This window comes from Schistocerca gregaria, chromosome 2 (genome assembly GCF_023897955.1).
Source record: "Schistocerca gregaria isolate iqSchGreg1 chromosome 2, iqSchGreg1.2, whole genome shotgun sequence".
NCBI lineage: Eukaryota > Metazoa > Arthropoda > Insecta > Orthoptera > Acrididae > Schistocerca > Schistocerca gregaria.
This window is the reverse complement of record NC_064921.1, coordinates 872446635-872460474: the sequence shown is the minus strand read 5'-3', so window position 1 is coordinate 872460474 and position 13840 is coordinate 872446635. Positions and strand designations below refer to the sequence as shown.

Here is a 13840-nt window from a genome sequence, read left to right as displayed (position 1 = left end):
GCAAATTGCTGCAGTACTGGGCCATCAACAAGTGTAAACGTGCGAACCATTCGACGAAACATTACCGGTACAGGCTTTCGGTGCCGAAGGCCCACTCGTGTACCCTTGATGACTGCACACCTGGGCGCGTCAACACCGACATTGGACTGTTGATCACTGGAAACATGTTGCCTGGTTGGGCAAGTCTCGTTTCAAATTGTACCGAGCGGATGGACGCGTACGAATATGGAGACACTCTCATGAACCGACTGACCCTGCAAGTCAGCAGGGAACTGTTCATACTGTTGGAGGCTCTGTAATGGTGTGGGACGTGTGCAGTGCGACCTCTGATACGTCTAGATACGGCTCTGACGCATGACACGTACGTAAGCACTCCATTGTGCCCTCCGAAAGGCAATTCTAGCAGGACAATGCGGTACCCCGTAAGTTCTGAATTGCTACAGAGTGGCTCCAGGAACATTCTTTCGAGTTTAAACACTTCCGCTAGCCACCAAACTCCCCAGACATGAACATTATTCACCATATTTGGGATGCCTCGCAACATGCTGTTCAGAAGAGATCTTCACCCGCTCCTTTACTCCTACGGATTTATGGACAGCCCTGCAGTATTCGTGGTGTCAGACCCCTTCAGCACTACTTTAGACATTAGTGAATGCATCCCACCTCGTGTTGAGGCACTTGTGCGTGCTCGGGGAGGGGCGTCCTACCCTATATTAGGCAGAAGTTTCTTTGGCTCTTCAGTGTATAACAAAATAGTTTGAAAACAAAATGTGTTTTTAAAATTGAACTGTTCTTTATGCATCTTATATTGTCGCAGTTGTAATTTGAGAATGGCGTAATAGACTGAAATCGCAATAGTGATGACTAAATATAGTTAATAATCGTGCTTTTTAGGGTAAGCTTTAATTTTTAATAGGAGCGGAACAAACTGAAAATGAATTGCAAAGTAATAAAGATGGCGTTTTTTCTGTTTTCAGGGCAGCTCTTCTCGCAACAGCTGTGGGACAACTTCGAGGAGTACCAGGACACGTACAGACTGGCCAGAGAGTAAGTACATATCTGCACACGCACGTGTCAGCATCAAACATCCGACTCGTCGCACTACTAGGCTGCTGGAAAGAAAAGAAAACCTAACAGGCCGTCTGAGTTTTTTGTAATGCGAGGTATTAACATTCCTTCGCCGTCGGCGTTGCACAGGGCGGCATCAAACAGGAATCATCTCATCAAGCATTGTGCGTACAAACCAATCGTAATTCATGGCCCGAGCCGACACAAATGAACGAAATTTCTGTCTGAGTTTAATAGCTGTAAGAAAGGGGAGAGGAGACGCTTCCTGCAATTACAGCCACAAAACGAAGGGCGCCCGTAAACGCCAAATAACTAATTACAGAATGGGAAGCAATTAGCCGCCTGACAAGACTGGCTGCTTTGTTACGCGGTTAGCAGCCAATCACGGACGCCTGATTACGTGGGGGCGCGGGGGCACACCGCAACACAATACAACTCCCCTCCCCTGCTCGTTTACACACTGGCCAGCAGTGGAAACTGGGAAGAGAGTAGGGGCGGAGGGGAGGAGGAAGCTGCCGTGGGGCTGTGACGTGGGTGCAAGGGGGGGGGGGGGGGGGGGGACCGACAACCTCAACCCTCAAAAACACATTCAGTAGATCCGCTCATATTCTTACATCTGTTACCAGATTGTACAGATGTCTTTCGGAGAATAAAGTAGTATGAAATCTACGTCTCGAGAATGTCGAGGAATTCTGTAAATTTCACATAGAACGCAGACACCATTGTGATTCTGCACCCATTATAATCAAGACACAAAGGAATTCATTATATTCAGCTGCTAGGGACATTGATTTACATCAACGAGGAAACGAAAATTTCAGCCAGATAGGGATTCAAACCTGGGTCTCTTGCTCACTAGGCAGATGCTCTGACCACTGAGCTCTCAGATTCGAATCCTGGTCCGTCATAAATTTTTAACTTTCCCCATTGGTGTAAGTCAGTGACCACCAGCAACTAAATGTAATTAATTCCTTTGTGGCTTGATTATAATAGTTACAGGTTCAATGTCATGTCCGATAGATCAGACACCACATATATACCGGGTAATAAAAAAAAAGTCTGTATAAATTTGAAAACTTAACAAACCTAGGAATAATGTAGATAGAGAGGTAAAAATTGACACACATGCATGGAATGACATGGGGTTTTATTAGAACAAAAAAAATCTATATTGCTAGACGCGTGAAAGATCTCTTGCGCCTGTCGTTTGGTGATGATCGTGTGCTCAGCCGCCACTTTCGTCATGCTTGGCTTCCCAGGTCCCCAGACCTCAGTCGGTGCGTTTATTGGCTTTGGGGTTACCTGAAGTCGCAAGTGTATCGTGATCGACCGACATCTCTAGGGATGCTGAAAGACAACATCCGACGCCTATACCTCACCATAACTCCGCACATGCTTTACAATGCTGTTCACAACGTTATTCCTTGACTACAGCTATTCTTGAGGAATGATGGTGGACATATTCAGCATTTCCTGTAAAGAACATCATCTTTGCTTTGTGTTACTTTGTTATGCTAATTATTGCAATTCTGATCAGATGAAGCGCCATCTGTCGGGCATTTTTTGAACGTTTGTATTTTTTTTATTCTAATAAAACCCCGTGTCATTCCAAGCATGTGCGTCAATTTGTACCTCTCTATCTACATTATTCCGTGATTTATTCAGTTTTCAAATTTATACTGAATTTTTGATCACCCGGGATTTAAGGCGAGGCTCGTCTGTGATCGCTTCAGTGCAGAGGCACACCACGCTCGAACTCTGAACGAGAATCGGCATGTAATGAGTATAATGGACAGGGGAACTACATCAGTAGTGTATGGATAGTTTGAGAACTTTGGTCTGACGGGAGACCTGATAACGTACTCTGTGCAGCTGCGATGACCAATGTGTCTGGATGGCTTGGTGGTCAGAGCATCTGCCTAATGAGCAGGAGACCCGGGTTCGATTACTTGTCTGGCACAAACTTTCATCTTTCTTCATTCATTTAAATCAGTGCCCACTAACAGCTAAACGTCATTAATTCTTTAGTGACTTTCCAGTTGCTTGCCCACCTCGACTACCGTACGTCCTCACCAGTAACATCTTAGCCAAGTAAACGTGCACTTTCTCTTGCTGCCTGTACCTCCCATCAGTGCCAAATCCGATACTACTATTTTGTAAGTGCAAAGGTAACCAAAAAACCACTGGAGATTTCCTAAGGGAAGACAGACAAGAAAAGACGCCCCACAAATAAAATAGGAAATAAATAAATAGAGACTGAAGTTAAAATCTTCTGGGCTTTTACGCCTCGTCGTATTTCTTCAAACTGATGCTGCCCAATATGTAGTGGACACCAGAAGATCCTGAAGAAGATTCCAGCAGTGGGCTCGAAACTTCTATCGATTGAAGAAATATGACGCGCCCTAACAACTCAGTATTTTTCAACTTTAATGACAACGGCCACGAAAGATTGCTGACTTACATAAATAAACACTGGCTTTTCAAACGTAAGACTTCACAACACCTGCGTTCGCAGTGCTAAGTGAAATGCTAATATTGATGAGTGCATAAAACGCATATTTAAATTTTATACTCTGTAAATCATGACGCTGCCAAAGTTTAGAGGAAGACAGCAGCAAAAGAAAAACTGCATCCATGCCAAAGGGTTGGAAGGAGCCAGGGGAGCCACTTGTGCAGAATAAATGTAGTGTATGTGTGAAACTCATCCTGCATCTCAAATGTGTATTTTAAAAACTAAAAAATATACATTTCTGCAAGTTTGAAAATTTCCAAAATACGATTCCAGAACTATATAAAAGTCTAAAGTTTAGCACTATAAAGATAATTATAATAATAAAACCGGACGTCGAAATAAACCAACTTGTAGTATCTTCATCTTCTTCTACGTGCATTACACTTTGCCTGCTATGGCTACTTACAGAGATTTGTCTCAGTCCTTCCACCTAGTTTCTGCTCTTCTGTCGGTTTGTATAGTACTTTTGTTACTCTCTTATCCCCAATCTTCTTGATGCGTTCTTTCAGTTTCTTTCTGTATCCTTCTACTTTTCTATTTAGATATATTAATCCTGAATCTGCACTTGTTTCTGTACTTTGATTTCCATCTTGTCTTACGTATCCTACCGTATTTCAGAGAGTTACGGTATCTGTTCTTAGTGTTATCAGTTTTCGCTTACGTACATTACAAATAAGGGTGGCAAATTCGGAAAAATTGTAGGAATGCCTGTTTCTCCTATTTCTAGTTAAATACCGAACTGAAACTGACTGTGGGGCCTTTTGCGGGCAAGTGCTCCACCAGCTAAGCGACCCAGGCACGATTCAAAACACTCCCTCAAAGCTTCACCACCGCCGGTACCACTCGTTTCCAAACTTAACAAAAGTTATCCTGCATACCCTCCAGGACAAGCAACCCTGGAAGAAAAAAAAGTGACATGCTCCACTGTTTTCCCACTGTTGCTACTTTGGATGTAATTTCTTTTTTCTCGTACTGTGCACTTTTGTTTCGTTATCAGATATTTTCAAGTATCATGAAGCTACAGATTCTCAATTGTTATAAGCTCACAGAGCTGTGACGAATGTAAGTATTGGATTTGTTGGAATGTGACAAGTACGTAATTGTTTTTCGTTGCTGATAGCACTGGAGGGGCAGCCAGACACAGATGAGCCACTTGGCAGGTCCAGTTCGCCTTTGTGAGTCAACAGCGTTCTGACTGGTTTGATATGGCCTGCCACCAATTCCCAACGATTTACTCTCAGAGTAGCACTTTCAGCCTACGTTTTCAGTTATTTGTTAGACATAGCCCAATCTCCGTCTTCCCCACAGTTTTTACCCTCTACAGCTGCCGCTAGAGCCATAGAAGTTACCCCTGATATCTTAACAGATGTTCTATCATCCTGTCCCTTCTTCTTGTCAGTGTTTTGCACATATTCTTTTCCCTTCCGATTCTGTACAGAAGTTCCTCATTGCTTACCTTATCACTCCAATTTCTTCTGCAGCACCACATCTCAAATGCTTCGATTGCACTTCTTTCCCTGTTTTCCCGCACTCCATATTTCACTACCATACAATGCTATGCTCCAAACGCGCATTCTCAGAAATTTCTTCCCAAAATTAAGGCCAATGTTTGATACTACTAGACTTCTACTGCCCAGAAATGCCCATTTTGTCAGTGCTGATCTACCTTTGATATCCTCCGTCATAGGTTATTTTGCTGCCTAAGTAGCAACTACTTTATCATCATCTACTTCGTGTTCATCAGTCCTGATGTTAAGTTTATCAATGTTCTCGTTTCTGTTACTTCCCGTTACCTTTTTTCGATCTACTCTGTCCATTTTCTGTCCTCAATGGACTGTTCATTGCAATCAGCAGATCCTGTAATTCTTCTTCCCTTTCACTGAGGATACCATCAGCGAATCTATCATTAAAATTCAAGATGAAAGGATATCAAATCCACCCTTGAACCTTTCTTTTATTTCTGTCATTGCTTCTCCAATATATAGTTTGAACAGTAGTGGGCGAAAGACCACATCTCTGTGTTATACTCTTTTGACCCTAGCACTTTGTTATTGATCTTCCACATTTATTGTTCCCTCTTGGCTCTCTTACTTACCGCATATTACCCAACTTTTCGTATAGCTTACCCCTATTTTTCTCATAATTTGGAACATCTTGCACTATTTGGCTTGGACTTCGCTATGAAACGAAAAATTTGCTATTTGTGTATATTTGTTTCATAGGTTGAACAATACCTTAATACTATCAACCTAAATTAGTAAACAGAGCAACAGATCGGTCAATCATAGCTCTGAGTACTATTATTTTCTGACGAGGAAAAAGGGCAAAGCGTAAATTTGAGGGCTAAACTCACTGCTTGTTGTACCACGATAAATCGAGCACATTGTCAGTGAGACCTGCAGGAGCACATCGCAGTGCAGAGTGGTCCGCAACCGTCCCTTAATCGGCGCCCCCTGTTTGATGGATCGTCCGACCGAGAGGCAATTTCAGCCCGGCGACGATTACTGTAATTGATCGGCGGACGGAGCGGCCAAACTGTCTACGCGGTAATTGTTGCGTAATGCGCGATTAGGCCGGGAGGTCGCATCCCGAGCGCGTTTCGGTGATTATCACATTTTTATTGTTGTCGGCTTGGGTGGGGGAAGGGGAGGGGGCGGCGGGGGCGGCGGACGGAGTCGCAGAGCGGCCCAAGGACGGCGGCTGCATTCCAGGGCCTCATGACTAACTCTCCGGGAGATCGGCGCGCAGTTAACACCGGCGCAGCGCGAAGGCGGTGCCGCAACGGCTGCGCCTGCGACTGCGACCGGCTGGGCTGTGACCTCACTGCTGAGCTATGGGCCGCAATCAGAGCACTTTCCTCTGATCGGATGCCGGGGGAGCGTGAACAATGGCCTGCTGCCGCACCGCTCGCTGCTAGCCACTACGCGTCTCCGGCATTTCCACGTAGCTCTTTGTAAGGTTATAGTCTTTTGCAAGGTTCTAGTCCGTATTATTTCCCAGAAATACATTTATTACACGAGGACATTGAGATTAAGAACGAATTGCGTCAATTGCAATTCAGTGACCAATTTTTTTTCTTTTGTATCCTGAGCGTTTTCGAGATTACTAGTTTCGTTTTCAGACCTACCTGATACATAGAGGATGGTTCAGCTGTCCCTACTGCTGTCGTTTTATGCAACCTGCAATGTTATAACTTCGCTCTAAAACAGTTAAGATCCTTAGACGCCAGGAAGGCATCTGGCCCAGACGATATCCCAGTAAGATTTTATGTAGACTATAGTTACACGGGACTGGAAGAAGGCCCAGGTCATAGCAATCTACAGGGTGTTACAAAAAGGTACGGCCAAACTTTCAGGAAACATTCCTCACACACAAATAAAGAAAAGATATTATGTGGACATGTGTCCGGAAACGCTTAATTTCCATGTTGGAGCTCATTTTAGTTTCGTCAGTATCTACTGTACTTCCTCGATTCACCGACAGTTGGCCGAATTGAAGGAAGGTAATGTTGACTTCGGTGCTTGTGTTGACATGGGACTCATTGCTCTACAGTACTAGCATCAAGCACATCAGTACGTAGCATCAACAGGTTAGTGTTCATCACGAACGTGGTTTTGCAGTCAGTGCAATGTTTACAAATGCGGAGTTGGCAGATCCCCATTTTATGTATGGATTACCATGGGGCAATAGCCGTGGCGCGGTACGTTTGTATCGAGACAGATTTCCAGAACGAAGGTGTCCCGACAGGAAGACGTTCGAAGCAATTGATCGGCGTCTTAGGGAACACGGGACAATCCAGCCTATGACTTCCGACTGGGGAAGGCCTAGAACGATGAGGACACCTGCAATGGACGAGGCAATTCTTCATGCAGTTGACGATAACCCTAATGTCAGCGTCAGAGTAAAAGGTAACGTTGACCACGTCACTGTATGGAGAGTGCTACGGGAGAACCAGTTCTTTCCGTACCATGTACAGCGTGTGCAGGCACCGTCAGCAGCTGACTGGCCTCCACGGGTATACTTCTGCGAATGGTTCATCCAACAATGTGTCAATCCTCATTTCAGTGCAAATGTTCTCTTTACGGATGAGGCTTCATTCCAACGTGATCAAATTGTAAATTTTCACAATCAACATGTGTGGGCTGACGAGAATCCGCACGCAATTGTGCAATCACGTCATCAACACAGATTTTCTGTGAAAGTTTGGGCAGGTATTGTTGGTGATGTCTTGATTGATCCCCATATTCTTCCACCTACGCTCAATGGAGCACCTTATCATGATTTCATACGGGATACTCTACCTGTGCTGCTAAAACATGTGCCTTTACAAGTACGACACAACATGTGGTTCATGCACGATGGAGCTCCTGCACACTTCAATCGAAGTGTTCGTACGCTTCTCAACAACAGATTCGGTGACCGATGGAGTGGTAGATGCGGACCAATTCTGTGGCCTCCACGCTCTCCTGACCTCAAACCTTTTGACCTAAAGTTATGGGGGTATTTGAAAGCTCTTGTCTACGCAACCCCGGTACCAAATGTAGAGACTCTTCGTGCTCGTATTGTGGACGACTGTTATACAAAACGCCATTCTCCAGGGCTACATCAGCTCATCAGGGATTCCATGCGACGGATGGTGGATGCATGTATCCTCGCTAACGGAGGACATTTTGAACATTTCCTGTAACAAAGTGTTCGAAGTCACGCTGGTACATTCTGTTGCTGTGTGTTTCCATTCCATGATTAATGTGATTTGAAGAGAAGTAATAAAATAAGCTCTAACATGGAAAGTAAGCGCTTCCGGACACATGTCCACATAACATATTTTCTTTCTTTGTGTGTGAGGAATGTTTCCTGAAAGTTTGGCCGTACCTTTATGTAACACCCTGTATAAAATGGTAGAAAATAGGATGTACATAATTCCGGCCAGTTTCACTGACATCGATTTGTTGTAGAATCATGGAACATATTTTGTGCTCATACATAATGGCCTTATTCTGAGAAGCTCATCTGCAGAAACCAGCACAGTTTTAGGAAACAGTGGTTATGCGAGACACAGCTTGCCCTCTTTGTGCATGATATACAACAGGCACTAGATACCGGCTCCCAGGCTGATGCCATATTTCTCGACTTTCGAAAGGCATTCGACTCAGTTCCGCACTGTCTTTCGCTACAAAAAGTGCGCGCTTACGGTCTATCCAATGACATAAACGGTTGGATAGAATGTTTTCTAACAGATAGGGAGCAGTATGTCATCCTGAAACGGGTAACTTCAACAGAAACAAGAGTAACTTCAGGTGTGCCCCATGGCAGCGTAATAGGTCCTATGCTTTTTACGATTTACATAAACGGTCTGGTTGGTGGTATTGACAGCGGCCTTAGACTGTTGCCGATGATGCTGTAGTCTATAGGAAAGTAGTATCATACGAAAATTATGAACAAATCAATGAGGATTTGCAGAAAATAAGTGCGTGGTGTAATGACTGGCAGTTATCTCATAATATTAGTAAGTGTAATCTACTGCGTATAACAAGGCGTAAAACCCCATTAATGTATCAGTACAAAATAAATTATTAGTCTTTGGAAGCGGTAACATCCGTCAAGTATCTGGGTGTCACTATTCGAAATGATCTCAAATGGAATGATCAGATGACACAAGTAACCGGAAAGGCAAACTCTAGATTGCGGTTTATTGGTATAATCCTGAAGCGATGCAGTCCTTCAAGAAAGGAAATAGCTTACAATAAGATAGTTCGTCCAGTCTTAGAGTATTGTTCGTCTGTATGGGACCCTTACCAGTTGGGACTCATTCAAGAGATTGAGAAGGTCCAAAGAAGAGCGGCAAGATTCGTGACTGGTACATTTAGCCATCGCGAGAGCGTTACAGATCTCATAGAAAGTTGGAAGTGGGACACACTTGCAGATAGACGACGCGCTAAACAGAAGGGGCTGCTCACTAAATTCCGAAATCCAATCTTCATCGAGAATGTAGAGCATATATTACTACCACCAACTTTCAAATCGCGTAATGAACATCATTCAAAGATAAGGGAAATCAGAGCTCGTACTGAGGCGTTCAGACAGTCGTTTTTCCCTCGCGCGTGGAGTGGAACAGAGGGGTGTGGTGGGGGGGAGGGATATGACTTACGCGCGAATTGTGCTCTCCGCCACACACCGCTTGGTGGCTAGCGGAGTATATATATATACGTAGATGTAGATATGTAGACATAAAAGGCAACAAAAGCCAGATTTTCAAATTCTCTCATTCACTGAGTGCAGCGCAGACCGTTACCCCTACAGAAAAAAAAATGAACAAGATCTTTTTGTAGGAAATTGAATGTAGTTAAACTTTTTTACTGAGTTACATTTCTGCCAGAGGCCACGGTTTCCGAGTTATTCAAGAATAACATACAAAATTATCCTTCAGGCGCATTTCCACAGCCACTCTCATCCCTCATTACTCAGGATTTCTGGTATATTGTTCATGGCACTCGCTCCTACTAATTCACAAAAATCCCAAGTACACGAACTATTCCAGATATTAGACCTTTTTTCGTCTCTATAGACTGGGCTGTTACGCCACCAATATAGTTCGCTATTTCGTTAACATTATTAATTTAAATGAAATTGCGTAGTTATGGAAGTGCGAAGATTCCTAAAATATTTTTCCATCGTTTGGAGTTCTTGTCGAGTAGACGCGACAACAGACATTAATTGGACTGAGGCATACACTGTCTGATCATGACAAGGCTGTACAGACCGTAGGAAAGCGTAACAGAAACGCCTTAGGAACTTCAGTACGAAACTTTGGAAAAATTATCAATGAAAAACACAGCTGACAGCCGGTAAAACTTGGTTTTAATAGGCCACACTACCAACAGAAATTATTTCATCAATCCATCACAGTTGAACCCAACGTTTACAGATTAATGAGTCTTGTAAACCTAACGCCAAAACTGATTATGTTGACAGTTCGACCTAAACTTAACCCTTACAATCCAGTAGTTTTGTAGTCAGAAGGCCTCACGAATACAACGATGTAATCGTTTATTTTATGCTGTTAAAAGTCACAAAACTGTTAGGTAAAACTTGCACAAACGCCAGTTTTAAAATTTGCAAGTGGTCGACTAAGCCGGTGTCGTAATACGGCCGATCAGCTGAGGACCAGAAAAGGACGAATGTGGCAAATCATTCGCTCAGTCGCTTTTTTTTGTACAGTGGTAGGAGGGAGAGCAATGACTAACACACTAGAAATCCTGAATAATGAGGGATGAAGGTGGGTGCGTTTGTAGGTCGCTTTTATACGTTTTTCTTGAATAGCTCGAAAGCTACGGCCTCTAGTGGAAACATAAACCGGTACCAAATTTAGCTACATTAAATTTTCTACAAAAATTCCTGTTCATTTTTTGCTGTGGGACAAATAGTCTTTGCGTAGCGGGCGAGAGAGTATGAAAAATCTCACTTGTGGTTTTTAGACGCCACATGTAACTTGCGCGTTGCGGTGAGAGCTGCTGAGTCATCCCGTATACATCAAATCGGAGTGAGGTACGTTCTCCGTAGGCTCATTTTTTGCTCTCATCAATCGTCCAGCGGTAACGTGCACTACCAAACCAGTGTCCACTGCATTACCTCCTGCTTCCCTGTGAACGTATTCTATTGCCGACCACTAAGTACGTCATTTCGTAAGTTGTTGATACTTATCGTTGAATCAAGCCTAACGCTGGAATGTGCTCGTCTAGCCGCAGATATTTTTAAACTTATTTGGTTTTATTGCAGTATGGTTGTAAGGTGCGTAAAGTAGTTTCCCTGGAAATGCAATACCCATTTTATATTTCATTCAGTTCCGTAGTCACCGTTTCTTCTCCAACCACGTCTGCGCCCCCTGTACTGCGAGTTACCGCCTCCTTCGCCAGATCTCCCGCGGCGACCCAACTACTCTTAATGTACTCATAGCGAGTTTATGCAGTACACAAATAACTCCAGATAACACCTGGACTCGAGATAACACTGGGACGACGCAACATTCTGTGGGAAAAGATTCTTGATTCATTGATAGACAACAGTTCGTAGGTGGAGACAGGCAGTACTGCGAAGCGGAAGGACCCATCGCATATTCTGCTGGCGACATCTCGGGTGATAAGAGACAGTGACTCCATTTACCATCAGAATACAACTTTGAACATGACTGACGTTTGCAGCAACCGTATACACAAATTTGAAAAATATGTAAAAATCAGCTAAACGGTTGCATAAGTTTTCTATATACCTTGACCAGGTTTCGTCGCCTCTAAGGGTGTCTTCATCAGAAGGTAAGGTAATTACATGAAGAACATATCGTCAAAGATGTACGGCTGCTAGAAACGACACAACCCCGTGTTTTGAAAGGATTTTAGCCGTTTACCTTGGATTCATCCACATCTAAAGGGAGCTGCTATTCCTACAGCAGGTACTTATGGCTCATGCAGGGATGATTTTCTACATCTACATCTACATTTATACTCCTCAAGCCACCCAACGGTGTGTGGCGGACGGCACTTACGTGCCACTGTCATTACCTCCCTTTTCTGTTCCAGTCGCGTATGGTTCGCGGGAAGAACGACTGTCTGAAAGCCTCCGTGCGCGCTCGAATCTCTCTAATTTTACATTCGTGACCTCCTCGGGAGGTATAGGTAGGGGGAAACAATATATTCGATACCTCATCCGGAAACACACCCTCTCGAAACCTGGAAAGCAAGCTACACCGCGATGCAGAGCGCCTCTCTTGCGGAGTCTGCCACTCGAGTTTGCTAAACATCTCCTTAACGCTATCACGCTTACCAAATCACCCTGTGACGAAACGCGCCGCTCTTCTTTGGATCTTCTCTATCTCCTCTGTCAACCCGATCTAGTACGGATCCCACACTGATGAGCAATACTCAAGTATAGGTCGAACGAGTGTTTTGTAAGCCACCTCTTTTGTTGATGGACTACATTTTCTAAGGATTCTCCCAATGAATCTCAACCTGGTACCCGCCTTACCAACAATTAATTTTATATGATCATTCCACTTCAAATCGCTCCGCATGCATACTCCCAGATATTTTACAGAAGTAACTGCTACCAGTGTTTGTTCCGCTATCATATAATCATACAGTAAAGGATCCTTCTTTCTATCTATACGTTACGTTTGTCTATGTTAAGGGTCAGTTGCCACACTCTGCACCAGGTGCCTATCCGCTGCAGCTCTTCTGCATTTCACTACAATTTTCTAATGCTGCAACTTCTCTGTATACGACAGCATCATCCGCGAAAAGCCGCATGGAACTTCCGACACTATCTACTAGGTCATTTATATATATTGTGAAAAGCAATGGTCCCATAACACTCCCCTGTGGCACGCCAGAGGTTACTTTAACGTCTGTAGACGTCTCTACATTGATAACAACATGCTGTGTTCTGTTTGTTAAAAACTCTTCAATCCAGCCACACAGCTGGTCTGATATTCCGTAGGCTCTTATATTTTCCTGCAAATGGCGTGATCAGTTTCCATCTCTAACCATGTCCCACCCCATCATAAATTTAACGATTCTATCGACGGCGGAACGTTAAATTATTAACGGGCTTATCTTCCCACCGACAAGTCGTGTAACAAGTTTGCCAACGTACAATCGTAGGTCATTCGTGTTTCTTCTGTCTTGAATTATTTTGGTCAGTCGGTATTGTCTGAAGATAAGTATATATGGTTTGTCGGTATTGGTTGAAGTTAAGGACACACACACACACACACACACACACACACACACACACACACACACACACACACACACACGTGTGCAACTCTGTTCTCTCTCTCTCTCTCTCTCTCTCTCTCTCTTCCCTCCCTCCCTCTCTCTCTTTTTCACTGTTAGTGGCTGAGATGGAACTCAATAGAGAGCTCAAAACGTCCTTATCGCTTGGTAGATAACAAACTTCATGACAACCAACGAACTTAATTTTAAATACTGTAAAATTTTCTTTTCTTTCAGGACAACTGAACATACTGTTGGCACCCACCTGCATAGGGAGGAATGGTCATTACGATAAAATAATAGAAATCAGGGCTTGCACAGTAAAATTTAAGTGCTCGTTTTTCCCGCGCGCCGTTCGAGAGTGGAGCGGTAGAGAGAAAGCTTGAAGGTGGTTCATTGAACCCTCTGCCAGACACTAAATAGAGAATAGCAGAATAATCACTTAGATGTAGACAGCTACTATTCCACAGGCCAGTTTTTAATTAAAAAATTT

General features: G+C 43.7%; 1 protein-coding gene across 1 annotated transcript in view; it reads left to right on the top strand.

Annotated features, from left to right (window-relative positions):
- The window catches only part of LOC126335266 (uncharacterized), a 1744002-nt gene that overhangs the window by 437451 nt on the left and 1292711 nt on the right, over nucleotides 1-13840 (top strand). Inside the window, exon 5 of the mRNA XM_049998313.1 lies at nucleotides 978-1047. Coding sequence (XP_049854270.1) covers nucleotides 978-1047 — 70 coding nt within the window. The remainder of the gene's footprint in view (nucleotides 1-977; nucleotides 1048-13840) is intronic.